Source organism: Poecilia reticulata, chromosome 9, assembly GCF_904066995.2.
Source record: "Poecilia reticulata chromosome 9, P_reticulata-male-v2, whole genome shotgun sequence".
In the NCBI taxonomy this organism is placed as follows: Eukaryota; Metazoa; Chordata; class Actinopteri; order Cyprinodontiformes; family Poeciliidae; genus Poecilia; species Poecilia reticulata.
The window spans coordinates 17,986,555-18,009,877 of record NC_088838.1 but is presented as its reverse complement, the minus strand read 5'-3'; the positions used below and the strand labels follow the sequence as shown (position 1 = coordinate 18,009,877).

Here is a 23,323-nt window from a genome sequence, read left to right as displayed (position 1 = left end):
AAAAAGAAGGACGTCCTTCATGAAGGACGTTTTAGAAGAACACAAAAAGTAAAGTCTGCCTCTGAGAATGACGGTCTTTGCAGAATGAATGTAAAGTTTGTATTTTGTGTGAACAGAGTCAACAGAGGAATTGACGGAGTTGGGTTTGGATACCTGTGTGCTGCTGCTGGAGTCACTCTGGAGGCGAGCCAGACTCTCCCTGTCTGAGCTGTGAGACGAATGAGACTGGAATAAAGGTCCACAGGAGAAATGGTCATTTCTGTGTTGTTCTAATCGACAAAATAAGTGATGCTAAAAAATTTAAAAAGCATTTTCTTTTCTCTTACGCACAAAACCCTCTGGAATTTAAAAGGAGCACTCATTCCTTGTTTTATGCATATACAAAATGAGTAAAATCATGTAGATTCAAGGAGGTGGACTTTTGTTTGAAATCCTAGAATTTACTGGGGATTGATGTTCTTTTTACATACCTAAAAATTGTATTAAAGCATCATATTTAGAGAAGCATTTTTTTTTTTTACAAAAAGTGCAAAATGCTTTGCATGTTTTCAAGGGAGAGTTTACTTTAATGTCTATAATCAAAATGTCAACTCTACAATCTAGATGAAAGTATTTTTGCTTCATATGCTTACAAAATAATACGCACACCAAAATATGGTGAAACTTATGTCAAACAAGCCTCTTCAGCCTTTGCTAAACAGGTATTTATAAAAAAGAGCATAGTTTTACGTACTTCACTATTCTCATTAATGATGTGAATAAACATGCTAAACGTTCCAGTTTAGCTATTCATGAGTCATCTCTGTCTGAACATTTGTTATAATTTATATTTATACAACAAATAATCAAACAGATTATTTACCCCTAAACAAACTGGTTTTAGCTCTGAGTGACTTCCTGTTCACAGATAATATCTACTGGACTCATGTAACCACAAACATGCAGCAAAACTATAAGCAGGATGTAAAAAATGACCAGCGGCCTTTATTTTAAACTGTGAATAATGTTGTTTTTTTTTTCTTTCTGCTTTACCTCGTTGCTCACAGTGGAGTCATGATGGGTCATCCTCTGACTGGAACTGTCCACGCTCGCCACAGAGGAGCACTTCGCCAAAGCGGCAGCATGCTGCTCCTTCTCTCGCTCGCGGACAACCTCCTCACATGCCAACCACTCGCTCATGGTCTGCTCGTAGGAAGCCTGCATTTGTTCATCCACCTGCGGCCAAAGAGCGAGCAGTCAAGCGTCAGTGGTGTTGGTGCAGAAGACCTCCGAAGGGATGGAGTAACAGAGGAGCGGGGCTGACCTCCCTCCTGTCGTCCTCTGACGTCCCAAACTGGTAATGACCCAGCAGGAAAGGCCACACCTCCTTACGCAGCGAGGGGTCCACGCCGCCAAAGTAGACCAAGCGGAGCAGCTCCTGCTCTTTGTAGGTCTAACGAAAAGCAGCACAAGCCTTTGATCGACCCAGAGCTTGCCTTTTGATCAGTTCTATTATCTGCTTTATTAAAAATGACAATGATCTCCCACACACACGCCTTAATGTGCCAAAACAACACCGGCTGCCTCACTAATGATCAAAGCTTGCATTCAATTATTCATGACAGAGCAATGTTTTAATGTTTTGAAATGAGCCAGGCTATATTGCTGACCCCTCATGAATTTGATTAATATCTTCATAAACTTCAGAAGTGGTGTTTAGGTGTAATTTACAAGACCATTAGTCAGGCTTCATGAGACCGGCAGCGTGAGCCGCATCGCTAGCAGGCTGAGCAAGAGGCAGAGGAGACGCTGAGGTTACATGTGTATGTGTGTGTGAGCATGCGGAGAGCCTTCTGTCTGCACTTAAAGTCAAAGCATGTGCCGTGGTGCTTACGGTGCAGTCCTTAAGAAATGTCTGCCAAACGTCCGTGGTGAGCCCCCCGGAGGCATCGCAGGGCGCATTGGGCGCCACGATGGCGTGGTTGACGAGGGCAGAGAGATGCGTACGCACGGTGGACAGGTGGCGGCAGTACGCCAGCCCTGGTCGAAGAGACGGCTAATCAGTTAATCCAACCGCAACAGATGACAGTGAATGAGAGCTGAAAATATTCAATACGGCATTTCGTACATCCATAAAACGCCCTGGAGATGATCTGATATTTCATGTTGTCACACAGCAGCTTCAGAGGAGTCCTGCAGAAAGACACAGCATGATTTTATCTAAGCTGCAGCACCTTTGCAGAAGTATTCATTCCACATGCAATGATTAATATCTGGTCAAATAATAATATATTTTAGGTGCGTTTGACGTGACAGATGGGAAAGGATGCAGGGTAAATGAGATGACTGCGCTTACAGCCAGAAGATGTTTGGGGCTGTCTCTTACATTTTTGCTAATTTAGAGACATTTCAGTCTATCATTTTTTATTAAATAGCTCTAACAATCAAATTGGAATAACCTTTGGTCTAGGGCAGCATGATTTTAGGAAAACATAACTTTCCACTAATATTAATTAATATTGAATCGACCATAAAACCTGCAATCAACCCATAATTCCTCAGGGGTCACTCCCACCCCCCAATAAAAGATAATCTCACTGCAGTCTGTACCAAGGTTTGAGAGTTTAGGGTATTACTGAAAAGTAGAGTTTTAATACATGACAACTAAAATACCATTGCCAACCAAATATTGCGTCTAAGCAGACCTTTGTGACATTCCATGGTTGATAAAACCAATGTAGAGAAAATGACCTACTTTACTTGTTGAACCATGCATCATGTCCTTTCCATTCCCCAGTCATGCACTGGTTTGTGTTGGTCTTCCATGGTAAATTACAAAAATACACTCAGGTTTGTTGTTGCAATGTGAGAAAATGTGAAAATATTCATGGGGTGTAAATATTGTAGCAGAGCACCGTACCCAGCACTCTTCTTCTACAACACCATCATTAAGCTGCCATTCTGATTTACATCTTTTTTATATATATATATATATATATATATATATATATATTTTCCATGACACATCATACACTATCTCTGGTATACAGCTTATTACAGGGTTCAGGTTGACCTTCTGTAAAATGATAAACTATTGTGCTGCCATGTGGCACAAATTTGCAAAGCAGCTCGTCTTTTTTTTTTTTTACTGCCACGGTTATCAGCTAATTTACCTCAAACTCTTCTAATTCCAGTCAGCCAAATGTCACATCATTTTCCTCTGGGTAGTCTCGACGTTCTTGTATCTGTCTTCCGTCTCCAGTTTTCTTGGTGTTATTAGAAAAGCTTCAGGGCCGAATGGGTTCCTGTGTAGATTAATGGCTCGTATTTTTCTCTCACCTCTCATAGTTGCACCCTTTGTGCGCTGCGCCATCGGAGAAGTTCCCCTTGGAGCAGGAGGAACACGAAGACTTCCTGAGACTGGGCTGCCACAGGGCAGATCCGTGATCCATCAGATCTGGAGGAGGCACTACATGCAAAACCACACACACACACAAACACACACAACCTCATTATCACTTTAAAAGAGGCCGCACTTCGAAGGCTTTCAGGAGCAATTACATTAGCACAGAGACGATTGTAAACGCTACGGAAAACACTTTGGCACAAGCAGAATAATGCATATCAGCTGCGACCCGCTTAAAGTACTTCAGAGGATTGTTCATCAGCGATTCATTCCTGCTTGAGTGATGACACAAAAACTTTTATATCACCAGAGATTAATAAACAGTTTGAAAGCATGAAGGCGCCACGCAGTAGATGTTGGATCACGGGGAAAAAGGAAACATTTTGCAGTTCAAAAGCCAAATTCAGAGTTCCTATGCATTTTCAAAATCCAAATTCAATACTTTTCAGGCAATTTTAGATTTGTTTGCATGAATGGATGGATGGACTGTGTAGGAAGTGTGCGTATTTGACCAATCAACCCCCAGCTGGTGTCTGAAAGGTTAACTGCATTGAAATGTGGTTAGAAAGGCACGGCACAAGCGGCTTTAATAACGCCGCACATCAATACGATTTGCCAGAGGTGCACTTTAGACCAGAAGGGAATGAGACGCGAGGAATTAAAACGAGGAAAGCCGACAGACGACAGACTGACGAGCCCATGTGTGACAGTGTTACAGCTGCTTTCTGTGAGTGAGGGGGATTCTCCCTGACAGCTGCAGCACCTCCTGGGTGCAACCAGAGTCCTTGTTCGTGAAGCAGACTGTCCACTCAGTTCAAGGGGAAGAGAAAAAATCAAATGGGGGAGGTGGGAGACAGTCGCTGTAACAAACAAGGAGCAACATTTTCATTTCAACGCAAGCTTCTCAAATCGGTTTGCTTCTGCACAAAGCGAGAAAACTCACCAAAATCAGACTGGCTGTTTGGAAAGATGATGCGGAAGACGTAGTCGGTGGCCTCGTCCTCCTCCTTGTCAGAAACTGACTCCGTGGACCCGGATCCCAGAGGAACTCTCTTCTTCAGTTTGGGAAACACCTTCCCCTGGAAAAGGATCAAACTGAAGTCAACAACAATGGGAAATGTTTTGAAACCTGCTGAGTCAGTGAGTTTTTATTGTCACACTTCAATTATTTAGATTAACAAGATTTTAATATTATACAAAGATAGACAGAAAAACGAAAAAACAGTTACCAAGTGACTATTTCATACATTTTAGGAAATAGGCTTTCCAAGCCACCTTGGCCCTAAGTGGATAAGTAATTACTTCCTAAAGCCAATAACTGGTACCCATAACTAATAACTGGCTGCAGCAGCAGCCAAGTGGTAAAAAGAGCTTTACATAGAGGTGGATACATATTTGCACACTTATCTGTGCAGAATTATTTGAATTCAAATAAATTGGAATGTTTTAGAGCATTAACACTCAATCGATACAGATTTCCAGACTTTGACTAGGTCATTCAGGACTGGACTTGCCGGTGTGCTTAAATTGATCATTTGGCAGATGTCTAACTCCAGAATGCTCCAGCTTAATCTCACAATCTGATCGTTCTTCTTCAGGATTTTTTGGTAGACAGCAGAACGTAGAAGCAGTCTCATACATTATCCCTAACCACCACCACCTTGTTTGACTATTAGTGTGTTGTTGCTGTCCTGAAATGTTATTTAATGCCAGATGTAACAGGATGTACAACATTTTAAAACCTTAGCTTTTGTCTCTCAGGGCATAAAATATTTTCCCAAAAGTTTTGATAATTAAGGTGAATTTATTGACAAATATGAGTCAGCCCTTTTGTTCCAATTGGTTAGTGCTGATGTTCACTTTGGAAGTCTGAAATGGATCCATTTTTTTCTAATGGTTGACTGAGGAGGGCTGATGCTCTTCCAGTCACTCCTGAGACGGAAGATTACCCATAATTCCATGTTTTATTCATTTGTAGGTAATGGCACTCAGTGTGGTTCACTGGAGTCCCAAAGCATCATAAATGAACTTATGACCCTTTCCAGAATGACAGATGTCAATGACTTTGTTTCTAATCTGTACTTAAATATTTTTGAAAAAAAAAACTCAATTTTCTATTTACTCAGGTTACCTTTGTCTGATATTGAAACGATCTTGATTATCTGTAATATTCAAGTGTGACAAAAAAAACCATACAGAATAAATCTGTATGGTTGCAAATATGTTTTTCGCATCTGAGCAGAAATGACAAGTATCTAGTAAATCAACAGAGTTGAGACAAATGTAGCTTAACTAGATGCTTGTTGTTTGGTGGCTGAGAGAGAACTGAGCACACTGTCATGTGCTTGAGACAATTTGTCAATTTCCAAACCCAAATCCCATTCTTATAGATTTTTAGATCAGATAATCTTTGTTTGCCATTGTATTCAAGCTTCCTTTAAGGATCCCAGCTGCAAGTATTTGCATTGTGTTTTGGAACAACGATGCTGACCTTTCCCCTCTGGGACCAGAGAGGAGGGTCCAGCTGTCCGTGAGGGAGCAGACCGTTCTCCAGGCAAGACAGGAACTGGAGCAAATGTCCTCCTCTGGGGAAGCGAAGTGGAGGTCTTTGGATCCCATCCTGACTGACCAGCACCACCGTCCCCCCACTGTCCACTGCAGGACACAGATTAACAGTGTACAGATATAATACCTTACTGCAAACAATCAATTCTTACTGCAAAGAATGAGATTTAAAAGTAAAAGCTCGTACCTTGTTGATGGCAGTGCAAGTACACTATTTCCTCTAAATTGATTGTCATGGCATAGTCCCAGTATACACTGAAAAGTGACAGAAAAGCAGGCAGTCACTGAAGCGACGACCCTTTCCTTTTATTCTGCACTCCAGGTCAAAAGTAAGAAACAAATAAACTATAAATGGTTCAGTAAAATCAGAATAAAAAAAGCAGCCATCAGCGCAGCAGCATGAACACAAACGATCGATCACAAAGGATCGATCGTTTTGTTGATGGAAACCATGTGCAGGTGTGAGACGCTAACATGGTTTTTGCTAGTTTGATGGAGCTCTGACAGTGTTGAAGTCAATAAGCCATTGGCTGCTTGGTAAGCTGAAGGCCGGCTTCATCAGATCACCAGCAGTAACTCAGAGGACTGAGCCCCCAAGCACAAACACACTGTATTATTCAGCAGGAGAGTGTCATTAAAACAGCACAGCAAGTGAAAAAAAGGCACTTAGCATGTTATTTTTTTCTTGGAATGAGCAGGAGAGCAGGACACCAACAATATAAAATGCTGATGCATTTTTCTATGTTCAGAATAAAATTATTTTGCACCTGCGTTCATAGTCCAAGTCTGCAACAGACCCGTTCATGAGCTGATTGGGCGTCCACTTCAGGGTCATTATGTCAGCAGTTTGGTGCAGAGAGAGGTAACCTGGGATAGCCTCCATGTCATCCCTCTGCAGCGGGGGCAAGATGGCAGAAAGGACAATAAAGAGAAATCGGTAGAAAATGGTGAACGGAAACATATCACACTGGGATTATGTGGGATTACAAGTGGAAGAAAAAGCATACAAAGTTTTTAAATATCTCCACAAATAAAAATCTGAAAAGAATGACATTTTGCATTCAGCCTCCTTTACACTAACACCCCTAAATACAATCGTCTTCAGAAGTCACCTAATAGGTCCATCTGCATGTAGTTTAATCTCAGTTTAATTGCAGCTGTACAACATGAGAGGCGTTGCTGACAGAAAGTCATAAGAAGGCCCACTTGTAGTCTGCAACAAGTCAAGTATGAGACAGCAAATAAGTGAAAATGTGCAAAATGTTTGTTTCTGGGCAACATGTAAAGGGCTATTTGTGTCTCCCTGCACACACTTTCATGCTGCTATGTCAGGCGTTTGCCACCTTTATCATTAAAAGAGACATTTTGCCCTCAGTCCACTTAGCTGAAACTTGTTTTAGGGCAGCAAATGTTACATTATCTTTAAAAAGAAAAAAAAAACTGCTTCCATTTTTTGTTTAATATCTGTAATAGAAAATATGTCCTTGAGCCATCATTTTACTACACATAATTTTTAGCAATAAAGCAGGTGGATACATTGTCTTCAATGGGATGTTGATATTTGAAGAAAATACCTAAAAAAATATTAGTCTAAAACACCAATTCTGAAAATGCACTTAGTTTCCAGCCTAATGATAGAAAAAGATCTAAAAATATTACCGGTACTATTTATTTGATAATGATTCTTTTGTGGATTCGAAAGTGTAATTATTCCACCAAAACAATCTATAAACTGCTAAAATTGGCAAAGTGTGTCAAAACAATTAAGAGTGAAATGTGAAACATTTTAAGGGAAATAAATATGTATGAAGAGTGAGATGCTGCATATAAAGCATCACAGCGTTACCGGTTGCACCAGCACATTGTTCTTGCCAAAAAGCAGCGTGGCCCTGCTGTTCTGATGAAGCGACTCCACATATTCTCGAGCCGACGGGGAAGGCGACGGGCGCTCATCCATGCTGCTGCTGGAGTGTCGCTTCTGGATCTGTGCGATCACAAAACACACCGATGACTCACACTTCCTTGTTCATGTGCATCAACAAAGCTGCCCTCATGCATCTTGTTTTCCTCCAAACACACATTTGCAAACAGCTCCGCAGCACACGAACGCCTCAGAGCATCGGGAGTTTGTGAGATGGGCCGAGCTGACCCGCTCCACTGACAGCGTAATGGGTAAAAACGTGCGAGATGCTCTCTGTTCCTGCTTCTGTTATGCACTGTGCTTCACTTAATGTGTCTAGGGCAGTGAATGTCTGCTAATGCAGCTGATCAGTCAGGATAAAAGCTGACACGTGGACAAAGAGGCTAAGAAGAACCTCTGAAATTTCATACGCACACATAACGCAGGTCTCTTGGTGGGAGAGTCCTGCCTGCAGATGCCACTGTGGATGCGATGTCTCTGAACCAACTCGTCAGCAGACGGGTCGGTCCAGAAGTGATCAGCTGTCTTCATCTTTGTGTACTCCAAAGCACAGGGTCCAACTGTCAACAACGAGACACCGAGGAGAGACACGGTCTTCAGATAGTTTTACACCTTCCAAACATTATAACCCAACTAAAACAGACCAGGAGAAACAACTTTTCTGTGCTAGCATTTTGATGTCTAACTTTTTAAATAATCGCTGGACAAGGGGGTTTTCTTGCATAATCAGCCCATTTCAAGACACTCTACAGAATCACAGTTAGATCTGGGCTTTGACTAGGCCCAAAATCTTTCTTAGTTCTTCTCAGCTAGTACTTGCTGGATTTACTGCCATGTTTTGTGCCACTGTCATTGTTGCTGCAGTCCTGCAGATTCAGCTTAAATTTATTTTTATCTGTGGTTTCACGTGTTCAGCAAGAGACCACAGAAGTTGAACTGGGAGATGTACAAGGAGGAAACAGTTGTCTTCTGAAAAAAAAACCAGGAAGGCTAAACTGGAGTTTATCGGCGAAAGCATGGACAAGCATCAAGACTTCTGGAATAGCAGATTAGTATGAAACTGATTTATGTGTGCACCAAAACAAAAGCCATAGTTGAGACATTCTAAATATTCCTCCAGCTGTGAAGCACAAAGATGGATGTATCATGGTTTACCTCCAGGAAAATGTATGGCCATTTGTAAAAAAGCAACACGAACTGGACCCGCAACATGATAATTACCAATACGTACCAACAAACACGTCAAGAACTACCTGAGAAATAAGAAGTATAATGTCCTGGTGCCAAGTCAAAGCTCAGATCTTTAACTTATTGATATGCAACAGTTTGTACACTCAGGAGACCCATAAAGCTGAAGTGTATATACATTTTCTGTGTAATTACATCACATTAATTTTCCAGAGATAAAAAATTAGACCTTACATCAATATTTGAACATGTCCTCGCAAAGAACTGAATAATAAATGTCTAAGTGGCTTCAAATGAATGTGCATTAATAGAATTTAAAGTAGCAATCAAATGGCTCCAACTATAACATTTCTCTCTACTTAAATCCCTATTATACCAGTCCGATAGTGGGAAATTACATGTAATTACACAAATATGCCCCTTTTTCTGTTTCATTACCTAACAGTGAAGCCAGAATCGGTCCGTCCACAGGGTCCATCAGGATAGCTTCTTTCTCATAGTATTTACTGGAAGAAAATAAGCACAACTTTTATTTTTCTGAAGAAACAGAAACCTTCTACCCCACATGAGTGTGGTTTGTCCTCTCAACACACCTGCTGTTCTCCACCAGGTAAAGGACAATCTTGTCCAGCACTTTCTCAAACAGAGCCGTCCTGATCCACAGGTTTTTGACCCCAGGAGGGTTGAGGCTTGGCAGCCGGGGCATCCTGCGAAGGCTGTCTTGACTCTGCAGGCTTTGACTTCGTCTGCAGAAAAATAAAAATCAAGCAACCAATTTTTTATTTTATTTTAAAGTACGTTCTCAATTTTCTCTGCATCTTGCAAATAAGATGAAAGACTCAAAGCCCCCAAATTATTCTGATTATTCAATAAAAAGAAGCTTCTTCAGAAAATACGTAATTGATTTCATTGTTCAAACAATCAAACGGGCTCTGTTGCTGTTTTGAGTTCTGCTGTGATGTGTGAGGAGAGGCTGTGACGCGCGCGTCTCTCACTTTGTCTCCATGACCTGCTCCAGCTCCTGGGCCTTCCTGCAGAACTCCTCCGCTGGGGGGAAGCTTTTGCCCACCTTCATGAAGAGCGCTGCTATCTTGTTGCTGCGGAGGAAGCCAGCCGCTCGCCGCTTGAGCCCATGCAGGACACATGCCTCCACTGCAGCTGTGAGGACAGAGCATATTTTCTTCATTAAGGTGTAATTTATTAAAACCACGCACCAGACAAGTGGAGAAGAAAAAGAACAATTAAAACCACTAATTACCGCTAAAAGATAGTTATATTACTTGGTGTGTAGGGAGGTTTTGCTCCACTGCTGTTGCACAGTATAGTCACTTAATGCAGTGTTACCCAAACCTGGTCCTTAAGGCTTGCTGACCTGCATGTTTTAGATGTTTCCCTGCTTCAACACACCCCATTCAGATGATTGGAGTTCAGGAAAAGCCTGTTAATCAGCCATCAATTGAAATCATGTGTGCTGAAGCCAGGAAATGCCTAAACCATGCAGGGCAATGTGCCTTGAGGACCAGGGTTGAAAAACACTGAGTTAATGTACTGACAGGACTCCTTTCTTAAACCTGCTGCAATCCTTGTCACTTCTGCGTTCTTCAACCAGATTTTTACCTTCCACTCAACTTTCCATTAATATACTTAGAACTGTACTGTGTAAATAGCTTTTTTAACAACAACCTTTGGCAGCTTAATCTTCTGTCTGTTGTACACCAGAAGTTATTTTATGGTAATAAAATAACTTTTTTTGTATTAAAAATCCTTTTTCTTAGTCTTAACTAATATTCAGCCATTGTGAGAAACTAGAGTTTGGGCTCCAATTAGCTACTAGCAAATCAGATCAGTCAATGTCTAATTAATCCATATAACAAACATTTTACTTGTATCAATTTACAGCGACAAATTACTTTCAAAAGACGTTCTAGCTTATTGAGATGCACTTGCGATTTGGATCTGTCAGTACAATCAATGCATTGTACTGTTTTCAAACACTCATTGATTTCAGTAATGATAAAAGTTACTGTAATTATCTTTTCTTCCCATATTCATGCAGCATAAATTAATAATGTTGCTACGTATATAGGCCAGTATACGTCTCAGTAGCAGGATGGTCCAGATGAAGACATGTTGACACACTTTACTTTAACGTGACGTCGACCGGACCCTGCTTCCTCCCCAAGTCGACGTGGCAGCGCCTGGTTGCTGTGTTGACATTTGAATTTTCTGTCAAGACTAATCCTGCAGCTCTGTTCACATGGGGTCAGGGGGAAAGGATGGGGTTACCATAGCAACCCTTACTGATGGAGTGACGGAGCTTTGGGAGAGACGAGCGCAGGGAGGGAGGAGAGGGGGGGGGGCAGAGGCAACTTGGGAGGATCACGATCTGCCTCGTTCCACCGTCATCGCTTCAGCAAACAACTTCTTCCTGCATTCTGTCGCTCGTTTCTGTAGAAGTCTTCTTTCCCGTATTTTTTTTTCTTTCCTCCTCACCTGACCCTCCCTTCATCCTGGTATCCCATTATTATAAGAGCAGCGAGATAAATGTCAGAACAACGAGCCTTATTAAAAGGTCTCCAATTATGTTCCAGCCTTGCTACTCGCTCATCATCTCCTATAAGTGGTCTCAGATGGCAGAAATACAACTCCTGCTGCTTTTTAAAATCTGTCTCTCCACTAAAATGCGGAGAAGATTCTGGGAATCTCTAGATCTGCTGTAAACTATGAATAACTAAACTAAAGTAAGCACAAAGGAATCAGAACACGTTTTTATTATTTTGGTGCAGGAGTTTATCGACTAAAACCTGCAAAGAAATCACCTTAAAGCTATAGCTGCAGGTGAAAATGCAACATGTGAGCAGGATCAGTACCCACCTGACGGAAACAGCTAATTCAGTAAACCGTCTCTAATCACCCTGTATCTGTGGCAACTAAGAGTTTAACAGACTGATGTCAGTGGCATGTAGCTGACCAACACTTCGCTCAGAACAGCCAGCAAAGCAACAGCACAGCATTTCGCTGTAGAAAGACCTGATATAATTACACCATATTTACCAGAAACAGGTCCAGTTTGATATAAGTGTTGTTGGTTCTAGTTTCTGAAATCAAAAACACACCAACTTCCTCCACATTTTACAGACATAAAGTCCAGAATGTACAGTGGCAGGTATTTGTGATGGGGGGAAAAATGAGACAAAGATAAATCATCACAAATCAAAACATTGACAAGGAAATTAGGGGAGGGCGTTTCAAAAAACAAGAACGTTGCACAGGCTTGTTTCCATTAGTTTGTACATCCTTCAATGAATACTTTGTTTTAGTGCCTTTTGATTTATCTTTCCTCTGTTTCGCTTGGATTTTCCTCACATCTGCTTATTTTCATTCCTTAAACGCAGCAACAATTTGAAGAAAGCTCACAAAGGGATCTCACTGCACAATGTTATCACTGAGGAGTCAGGAAAAAAACAATCTCACAGCATTAGATCCCATGTGCCTCAAGCAAAGGTATAAACCTCATTCTTCACGTCTGAACTCTCTCAAGACAGCTGGTAGTGAGCAAGCATGACATTTTCACAGAAATCTTCTGGACTCTCCATATGGACTAAGGTATTGAAAGGCAAGATATAATTATATTTATCCAAAGAAAACATCTAGACCTGTCTTCAATAAATCTCCTTGCGGGAGAATGTGCTGCGGTCTGAAGGAACCAAACTGGGACGTATGGACCACAGTTCCCTAAAACAGGCAACACAGTAAATCACAGAAATAACAGAAAGAAGGTGGTGGCAGCATCATGGTTTCTGTGATATTACAGTTTATATGGAAAACTATTAAGAATGGTCTTGATTATTTACATCCTGTACATCACATCGGCTGCCCTCTATGTATTGGAAACAAGAAAAGAAAACAACTTTTTTATTAATTATTGTTGTAAAAATCAAACACTTTCTTTCTACTGCAAGGAAACATAGAGAGCACTTTAAATGTTTCATTATGTATGTTTCATTTTTCTGCAAGGAAAAATCAAATATGTATGCATGCAGTATATTTACAGTGAACTTTTCCAGAGGCAAATTTGTTTCCGCTATCAAATAAACAAGGAAGACAGGACCTGAAGGAGAGCTCTGGAAATGTAACAACTACAATGTAGAAATAAATAACCCCACTGAGCATTAGCAGTAAAGTAAGACAGGAATCGAGCTTTTTATGTCCTGAACTCTGATATTTTTCACGTTTCTTCTGAAACATTTTAGTGCCTTTTATCTCAGTCAGCAAACGGGCTTTGACACATTTTCCCTCCAGTTTCTACATTTGATTCAGGCTTGTAGTTGGAAGCTCATAAAAGTAGCCACGAACGAGGAGGTTAATGGCTCCCCAGTGAGTGCTCCTCCAGTCTTCCACTCGCTCTCATCTCATCTCATCTCATCAACGACTGCAGCCGGAAAACTACACCGGAGTTGGTCAGGAGGTGGAGGAGGAAGCTTTGACAACAAAGCAGGAGGAGAGGGGTATTTTTTAAACTTAAACGTGTCCACCAGATATTACAGCAGTGCATGTAGAGGCCTCCATCCGATAGATAATGTCCAGACTGCAGGCCAACAAATCTGTTGGTGTGGCAACGTGGAAGCATGGAAGCACGTAAAGCACATCGGACTGGAAAAATGAGTAAAACAGAGCTTGCAGCAAGGAGTCTTGTAAAATGTAATTTTCATTAGTTTCACAGATGGAAATTAAACTGAAGAGGGATTCAGAATGAGCTGATTATTGGAGGGGAATAATATTAAACCTACATGGATAAAGAAGGTTTTAGGCAGAGTTGCAAATGTTTGACACACTGTGAAATTCAAATAAACCATATATAAGCAACATTATCTGGAGATAATATGTAATAGCTTAAAAAGCATTTTAAATGTTTTTTTTTACTCTGTGGGCTTAATGTTTCACAGCATGCACGGTAAGCTAACAGATTACAAGTTACCCACATCTTCTTCATTCTGCACCAGTAAGTTCAGCGACTTCACACACTGTGACTTTACTCTGTGGGCTTAATGTTTCACAGCATGCACGGTAAGCTAACAGATTACAAGTTACCCACATCTTCTTCATTCTGCACCAGTAAGTTCAGCGACTTCACACACTGTGACAAGCTTGATGCCACTGCATTTTCACAGCAGTAAGGAGTTGATAGACCTTCAGAGACCTGACAGCTCCTCCGTACCTTCACTGGTGCATCTGTTTGCACATATTTAAAAGGTAACACCATGGCGACTGCTCATTTGTTTGCATCACATCGCTACATACTGACTTGAGTCTGAGTCAAGACGAGGTTTGTGACTTCTCTCACATTTTATTGGGCTTGAAGCGTCTCACCTCACGACTTGTCATTTGTTTGCAGACCTGGTTTTTCACCAGGTAAGAATATCAGGTTTTGTGCAAGTTATTTTGTTCACACTGAAAATCCACAAATATATCAGATTCCCTGTTATTCTCTGGTCTGAGAGTTAGTGTCTGGATGTGGGCGGTGTGTTGTCCATGGCGACCAGCGATTTAATGCTTTGATTTGTACGATGGAGCAATAATTACATTTGGTAAATTATTGTAACTATAATGTGTTGTATTTCTAGTTATAGTCAATCAAATGTCACTTAAATATTAAATCATGGATGGCTTTTATACTAAATGTAGCAGAGGTAATTAGGTTTTACACAATCCAAGGTTGCTTTATGTAAAACCTAATTTGGTTGGACTTTTATCTCTGTTCATATACATCTTCATGGCTTTATAAAAAGTTCAATCAATAATTATGATAATGTATTCCTTTACTTTTAAAATATTTTTCTGAATGCACTGCTTCATATATGTTGAGGTCCTTCATTGGAAGCTGCTGCTTATATTCTTGATTTGAAAACCGCTTAAGGGGAATTGCAGTTGGTTTTGTCACTTGCAAAATAATTTTAATACTGTTAATAGTAAAAATAGATTTAGGAAATTTAGAGACAATTTAGTTACTACAGTTGTTTCTTGTGTCCTGTTGATTATATATGTTGGTTTTTAAAAATTTAAATACACCCAAATGCATTTACAATGTTCCTGATTGTTATATTTTATTAATTTTTTTTAATTCCAACTTTTGTCTTACTTAATAAAATAAATGAGTTTTTGTGTATTTCTAATTAAACAATGGCAAGCAAAATTATAAACTTTTCTATTTTTAGTGTTATCTCATCAGCAGTTTTTCTTTTCGTTTGTTGGGTTCTGTGATTTTTTTTAAATTCTGCATAAATAAAATAAGTTAGTGCAGAATGACAAAAGGTGTAAAAACATTTGTGTGTGGATTTAGTTCTGATCACGTTCTGCAGTGCATCACTAAAAATTAAGAAAATGAATAAAAAGTAATTATAAAAAAAAGTCAAATGGATTTTCAAGTTATTATTATTGTAGATGTTAGTACATGGAAACATCAGCTGTCCACAGTCACAGACGCCCTCAGCAGGACAAACCAAAAATTTAATTTCTAGAGAACCTGACTGAACACAGTGTTAACTGAAAGTTGAGGGAAAGGAAAAAGTGTGGCAGAAAATATCCGGCATATTTTTGCTTCAGTAACTGTAATGAGCAATCATCAATAACATAAAAACAATCTGAATACGTCTCTTCATATGTAATAAATCTGCATAATATGAGAATTACTGAAATAAATCGAACTTCTGATTTGATTGTAATTTACTGCGATGGACCTGCGACCATCCGAAACAGTAGGTGGAGGCCATTTTTTTTCTAATAGCAGGAAAAGAATAAATAAATATTTAAGCTTTTTAACTCAGTTGAAACATGACAATAACAAAGTCATGTGATTTTTGAATACTCACCACAAAAGGACACAATGTGGCTGCTGTCTTCGTGAACAAATTTCCTGGTGACAGCTTCCTCCATAATCTGCTTCACCTGTCAATGAAAGAGGAGACGCCGGATGACTCATTCATTACGATGTCACATCAAGCACAAACAGTCTGAGGGGCTTCTTAGAGAGGATCTGACTGAGTGAAAAACACGCTTGAGCTGAGGGAATAATTAGGAGGATTTATTAATGAAAGAGGAGTTTAGCCTTAAAAGTTAGGAGCAGGAGAAACTACCAGCAACTGCATGTTCAGTCTGTGAATGAGTCACCGGCTCTTGTGCCAAGGACCGCTGGGAGATGGAAGTCCATTTGGTGCTAAAGGAGGGCAGTTCGTACATCACAGACCTCCATTTCTAAGCAATTACCATCGCTCGGTGGGAACAGATGATTATGTTGCAGATTAAAATGCAGATGGAGACTTCATACTTTCTATTTTAGAAAAAAACAAAAGACGATGCACACTGGATGCAGGGAAGCGCTCATTAGTTTGGCTTTGTTGACGATGTGTCCTTCTCCCCGCTGACCTGACAACTGCCACGCACCACGAGTTAAGAGGAGCGGTGAATCAACTCCTGTGGTGACTATGAAGACGCACCCCGGTGTGGGCACCGCTCTGCAGTCTGGATGGGGAATATCAACCTCCAGACACGGCCACGCAGATAGCTGAGCTGTAATTTCCTGCTGAAATTAGTCTGTCCACAAAGAACGCATTACACTGCCAGGCTCATCAGGCAAGCGCTCTCTCTGCATGCTGGACATGCATATGGCTCTCTCTGCGAGGAAATTTGTGGATATAATATGTGTCACAAAGTCCCGTCAGCCCAGTGCACAACTAAGCTGAAATCCATAATCGTCACAGACGTGTTGAACACAGCAGCAAGGTAAAAAGTCACGGTGTAGCTTTCAGAGGTAACATGTTCTGCACTTTGATGCAGATGCCAACACAAAAGCTGAGCCAAACATACGGAGACAGCGACAGCCAGCAGGAACACTTCAGCACTCGCCTGACAAATGGTACTTCACATTTCAGTCATATTAGGTCAATCAGCAGAGCAGAACATTTAAATCATAAACAGTTTACTTTGTCTGAGTTAATATGTCCTTACAAGCTCCTAATAATATGCTATTTGACTCAGAAATGGTCTAATCAATGAGACACAAAATGCTAAAATATACACACATATGACCTAAATATGTTAAGATTTCAGGTCAAAGAAAGGGGATCTGGAAGCAGACTGATTTAAAGGAAAACCACACTTTCATAAATAACTAAATCTGTACTAACACAAAAAAGGAGGACAACAGGCAAACAAAATAAAGCACCTGAATCCCACTGGATTTAAACAAGAAAATAAACAGTACAAAAATATTTATACTTTTAAGCCTTCATTTCTATCAGTTATGATGAATTTGTGCTTTCAGCTGATGAAGCATAAAATTTTGGGTTAGAAAACATCAGATGAAAGTATACTTAAATATTTTTATCAAAACAATGTCATAATTTAGTCAATATGGCCGCAGATAATTTTGATGAAGCAAATATCAATGTACATTATTGAATAATATTTTACTGAAAGTAACAGTCAACCACATAACACTTCATTTATTTATATGAAACCTAAAATTTTAGAGGGACATGCGGTTTTTCATAACGTCACAATCTTATGTTTAAGTAAATTTATACTTTTACAGAAAGCACATTGCGCAATTCTAACTAACTAACTAACTAACTAACTAACTAACTAACTAACTAACTAACTAACTAACTAACTAACTAACTAACTAACTAACTAACTAACTAACTAACAACTTCACTGGTTAGCTAGCTTTAGCAAACTAGCAATGTTAGCCTTCTCACAGTTAATGAAAGATTTACCATATTTTCCGCACTAGAAGGCGCACCTAAAAACCTTCAATTTCCTCAAAAGCCGACAGTGTGTCTTATAATCCGGTGTGCCTTATATATGGACCAATATTGAGCCACAACAGACAGACAGAGGCTGTGGCGGCAGCGTGTTGGTTGGTCTGTGTTACCCAGAAAGCAGTTGGGAACAATTTTGCAACACCAAAACCGTGAGAGAAACAATGACTGGGGCAGCCCCGAGTATATAAAGTACTCGGGGACCCTTGTCCCGTATAGGTTCAATACAGGACAGGTGGCAACCGTAGCGTCGCCTTATATATGAAAAAAGTTTTCAAATAGGCCATTTATTGAAGGTGCGCCTTATAATCCGGTGCGCCTTACAGTGTGGAAAATACGGTAATCTCTGTTTTATCACGCTTGTGTAAGCTGAACCTTGCTCAAACTGCACTCTTTGAAAATATTTACTTACTCATATGGCACTGACTAATTAGAGTGCAGTCATTAGAAACAATCAGTGCCATTGTTTATTTCAGCTGCAACAGAAATGATTCATACTGCCAACACAACAGAGACAGCAGCAGTCTGATGAGATGCCTAGCAGCTTCAACTCATGAATATACTGCTAAAAAAAGAACGCACACACGCACACGCACACACACACACACACACGCACGCACGCACACACACACACACACACACACACACACACACACACACACACACACACACACACACACACACACACACACACACACAACACGTAGAACACAGGAGACTTAGTTCCCTTGGCTTCCTTTCCTAAGTTCACCTGACAAGAAGAAATTTGATTGATTTGCTCACTTGTGTCCCCTCATCCCTCTCATCTAGGCTACTGATCAGCCCTCTGAGGAATAAGTCTGGCAAAGCGTCTGTGCGCTGGCAACCTGAGGGTTTCTATGGAGATGTCACGAGTCTCAAAGTGGAACTCTCTAACCAAAAAGATGCATGAAAAAACAACATTAATTCATCTCTGACACAAATAGGAACGACTGCAGCTCCAAGCTTACAGTCACCAATAACATCTAAGTTGTCAGTAACACAGAGATCCACCACTTTAAAGTTAAGTTTTCACGCACATTTTGTAGCCAAGCAATGTTTTGGCAACTTCTAGTGCAGCAAAGCTGTGCGAATCTACTCCAACTAATCACTGTCTTGAAACCAACATCTTTACTGATAAAAGATCTGCTGAGCACTCCAATTACATCCTGTAATAGCAACAAATAGCAGCCAGAGAGAAAAACTAATTTACTAACATCCACCCTCCATTATTCAATGTCTGTGTGGTCGGTGAAGAATGAAGGGAGCAAGTAATGAAAAAAAATGAAAACGCTAAGTCACGACTGTTGCGTATGTAAAGCTGATGCATTAGTTTACGACAATGTTTTTATTGCACATGCCAGTTTGAACTCTGTGTTCGTCGATCAAGCAGTTCATCATCTCAAAGTCGAGGCAACATGTTAATATTTTAAACCTCAAAGAAGGAGGCAATCCTGCTCCAGCAGCTCCAAAAATCTCATTATGCCCATCATTCACCTAAGGGCCACAAACAGGATCACAGTCTCCAGGTGATGATGTTTATCCGTGTGCACGACGGTAGTGATATTTGATGATTTCCCTGAGCTTGTTGCCGTGGAATGAATTAACCAACCTTGCATTAACACGGTCCATCAATACACCTCAGTGGCACAGAGAAATCTGTTCAACCCTGAAACAAAGAATGAAAATGGTGCACAGGAAGCAGGAAAGTAAAGGGTGCTGCTCTCTTTCACTCACTCCTTTGGCAAACACAGGTGTGCATTTGTGTTTGTTTGTTAAACATGATATATGGAAAAGGCAGAGCATGACACAGTGACACAGGCAGATTGAGTGAGGCTCCGTACTAAAGACCAGGGAAATAGGAGCTCTTATTCACGCCAATTTTCTGCCAGCGAGGTAATTCTGCTGTCGCAGACGGGCTCGGTTCTCTGGATAATGGCCCACATCCAGGTACGTCTGAGCAACCGGGTGGCATAAAACCAGCTGGATGGGGACGGAGCGTAAACACGCAGCATAGAGACACCATATGGCACAGCCCACACCAAGCAATATAACTCATAAACCAATGGAAAATGGCGCATACAAACTTATTTTTTCTTCCACCTTCTGAGTGATCACAGGAAAAAAAAACATTAAGCAACATGTGGGGAACAGCGGAAAAGCAATGGAGAAAAACATAAAGTATATTAGTTTACAAATGGCTTAAGCTCCTGTGTTTCAGTGAGGATTTATTCACAGTTTATCACAGTTAGTGAACAATCTAAAATCTATGTTTCAGCAAGAAGCCTGCATTTCAGTTTGACTTCAGGTTGACAAGCATGTTTCCTCTATAAAAGATTAATATTAAAATACCTACATTGGAACAGCAACCATCATAGAGTTTGTAACATCAAGCATTGCAGCATTTCATATAACTTTTTGTAAAAAAATATTTAAGCTGGCTACATTCACGTTGTTTCTTCACAGGGTCACAGTGATCAAAAATGTTAAAACAGAAGCTACTACGTTTGATCGGCTTAACAATTTCAAATGTATTGCACTTAAACTCTGCTTTCCAGCCATATATTTGGCTAATTGGTGGCATTTCATTGTCCTTTATGCTCACATCTTATTGAAAAGCTTGAAAGGATATTGTGATGAATGGAAGATAAGCAAAGAATTGAGGAAAATGCACACAATACTCAGCAGTTATATTCCAGCATCATGTTTTCCTGATATCGTGCAGGTCTAATAAAATTCCATATGGGATCAACATGAGCAGTTCACATAATGAACCACAATGATGTCGGTCCGTCCACAGACCCAACCAGTCCACACATGGCTCCAGCAGCTACACATAAACAATGCAAGCGAATAAAAACTGAATAGAGGAATAGAGTCACTGTGAGTGAAGCTAATTGAGAACAGAGTTTAATCAGAGGAAGGGTCTGGCCTCCACAGATAAGACAGCAAACAGGAAGCAAAGGCAGACAAATCCGACCAGAGTCTTTCCATTTTCATTTAAATAAGGATGTAAATTTAAGGATTTTGTTAGCCAGAAAAACAATAGTGCCATTTATAAAGCATAAGAAAATGGTTTAAAATACTGATCTTAGCAGAGATATTTAAGAGAGATTAAAAAGCAGGTTGGAGTCTTGCTCTTGCATTAGGCCATTTTTAAGTCATTTTGATTTGTATAATTATAGTTTGATTCACAATCTATACCAAGTACTGTTGGATCTGTACAGGTTAGGGTTCAGATTCCTGTAGTATATCAAGTAAAAATACCACAGTTTAACATTACCACAACATTTATAAGAAAAAATCTAAACAAAAATGTTAAACATTATCTCACTGTTTTGTTTTTAAAACAGAAAACCAAATAACTTCATCTGTACAATGATGCTACTGTTATCTATAACATTTAGCTATTGTTATTTTGATCCATAGACCAAAGCAAAAATATAAAATAACCCACCAATGAATTCAGAGGCACTTTGTAAGAAAACAAGGTTGTTGTGCAGAACTACCAGATGTTTAACTCGGAGTTTGCCAAGAAGCACATCTGTGAAGCGACACTCTTGTAGATTGTCGTCATAACAGTCTGTGTGTTTTTTAAAATGGCTGTTCTTCCTGCCAGCTGACTTGCAGTGCACAGCAACAGGTGGGGGAGGTGCACTGCTGCTGCTCTATGCTTCAGACAGCTGGTGAAAAACCTTCGGACTCTCTCTCACTTTCAACCGTAGCAACAATATGACAGTAATTTGTAGCAACTGTTAAACTTTAATGTTTAAAAACCTTGAATACCTCGATATCAGTTATGTGTCGGACTGAGTGCAGCTTTGCACTAGTAAATGGTTCATTTCTTAAACACTTAAACCTCTCAAATAATAATAATAAAAAACCCTGCAGCTGATTCACTGAAAAGTTTAGTTAGTTGCTTTATTGCTTTCATCTCTGCTCCAGATGTGTTAAAAATAAAGAAAAGCAGTAAAAACAGATATTAGACGAGTCACTGCATAAACCTCTCCTTAAATAGATGCCGATACAGGAAGAGGTTTGCACGTCAACGCTTTCCCAGTTTGCTGTGAAAATATGGCAAAGTCTAAGACATAGTTTTCTCAGACAGCGTCTTATGGATAAACTCAATACTGTTGCTGAAAATGTGTAGACAGCTCTTTGATAAAAGCTCCCTAATCGTCTGCAAGGATTTCTTCTAATCTACAAAGGGAGTGTCGTCGTCGTTTAAATGTCAGGCCAACTAAACAATCCTAATGTTTCATTCAAGATCTGCTTCTTTATGCTTGGGAGGAAACCCAGATGATCAAATCATTGCGGCTGCTTCCATGTTTGCTTCCACTAAATGCAGTAAAATTAATTACAAGCATCTCTTCCCCTCAGCTCTCCCACCCCTTTCTATTTTCTTTCTCTCTTTCTCTCTCTATTTGTCTCTCTCTCACACACACACAAAATTATATCCAAATAAAACAACCAAATGGTGCGTCAGAAGACTGATGATCTTCTTTGCTGTGAATGCCAGACAATCTGCTTCCTTTGTGCCTCTTCTTCCCTCTGAGCTCCAGCAAAGCAACAATAACAATATCACAAAAAATTCGGAATTATTAATGTTTCTTTATTATTTAAACTAACTGTTATTTCCCAAAACAGGTCTTTCATGTCAGCCACGTCTATTCAAACCATATTCAGATATGAGAAGCGGTGCCCAAACATGGTGTGAGCCATATGAGTTGTCACAATCTCTGTGAAAGTTTGACAGAGTGCAGCTTTAGCAATAAAACCTTTATAGGGTAGTTTTTATTTTCCCGAAACGATTTTCCTGACGATGTGAAAACACCCACCTCCTTTTTGACGGTGCGCAGCAGCTTCTGGCGGGTCTCCGCTTCTGAAACAAAGCAAAGAAGACACAAAGGGTTCATTTTCTTTGTCTTGGAGGATAGTTTTCCGTTCCCATGCATTGGAAACAATCTATATATGCGCTATAAGTATAAATGTAGATAATTTTCTCCCACCTGCCATGATTGTTGCCATGGATCCTGCCTCCTGCACGAGCGCAGCACCTCTCCCTGTAGCTGCGTGTGAACCCAGATGGAGCTCGCGGCTCCTCCTTTGCTGAGCGCACGAGCTCCGCTGCCATTGGCTGAGCCGAACGCCAATTCAACCGGGTGATCGTTGAGCTGCAGAGCCGTATGTTTAGAAGCCTTCTAGTAGCCTTCTAGTAGCCTATATATATATATATATATATATATATATATATATATATATATATATGTGTGTGTGTGTGTGTGTGTGTGTGTGTGTGTGTGTGTGTGTGTGTGTGCGCGTGTGTGTGTGTGTGTGCGCGTGTGTGTGTGTGTGTGAAAAAAAGAATGTTTGAAGGTTATTAAATATCTGTTTGTACTTAAAATAACTTAACTACAATTGAGTTGA

At 40.2% G+C, this 23,323-nt stretch overlaps 1 protein-coding gene across 2 annotated transcripts in view; it reads right to left on the bottom strand.

The window, feature by feature from the left end:
* sgsm1a (small G protein signaling modulator 1a) overlaps positions 1–22,996 on the bottom strand; it is a 30,401-nt gene extending 7,405 nt beyond the window's left edge. For both annotated transcript variants that reach the window (XM_008418688.3, XM_008418689.3), the window contains exons 1-18: positions 22,906–22,996; positions 22,735–22,778; positions 15,929–16,004; positions 10,055–10,217; positions 9,653–9,805; positions 9,498–9,565; positions 8,286–8,431; positions 7,797–7,934; positions 6,718–6,842; positions 6,138–6,205; positions 5,877–6,040; positions 4,329–4,464; positions 3,319–3,448; positions 2,108–2,172; positions 1,874–2,019; positions 1,304–1,432; positions 1,033–1,215; positions 154–225 (exon numbers count right to left, since the gene is read on the bottom strand). In XM_008418688.3, the coding sequence (XP_008416910.2) occupies positions 154–225; positions 1,033–1,215; positions 1,304–1,432; positions 1,874–2,019; positions 2,108–2,172; positions 3,319–3,448; positions 4,329–4,464; positions 5,877–6,040; positions 6,138–6,205; positions 6,718–6,842; positions 7,797–7,934; positions 8,286–8,431; positions 9,498–9,565; positions 9,653–9,805; positions 10,055–10,217; positions 15,929–16,004; positions 22,735–22,778; positions 22,906–22,924 (2,025 nt within the window). In that variant the 5' untranslated portion in view covers positions 22,925–22,996. The remainder of the gene's footprint in view (positions 1–153; positions 226–1,032; positions 1,216–1,303; positions 1,433–1,873; positions 2,020–2,107; positions 2,173–3,318; positions 3,449–4,328; positions 4,465–5,876; positions 6,041–6,137; positions 6,206–6,717; positions 6,843–7,796; positions 7,935–8,285; positions 8,432–9,497; positions 9,566–9,652; positions 9,806–10,054; positions 10,218–15,928; positions 16,005–22,734; positions 22,779–22,905) is intronic.
* Between the last annotated feature and the right edge of the window lie 327 nt (positions 22,997–23,323).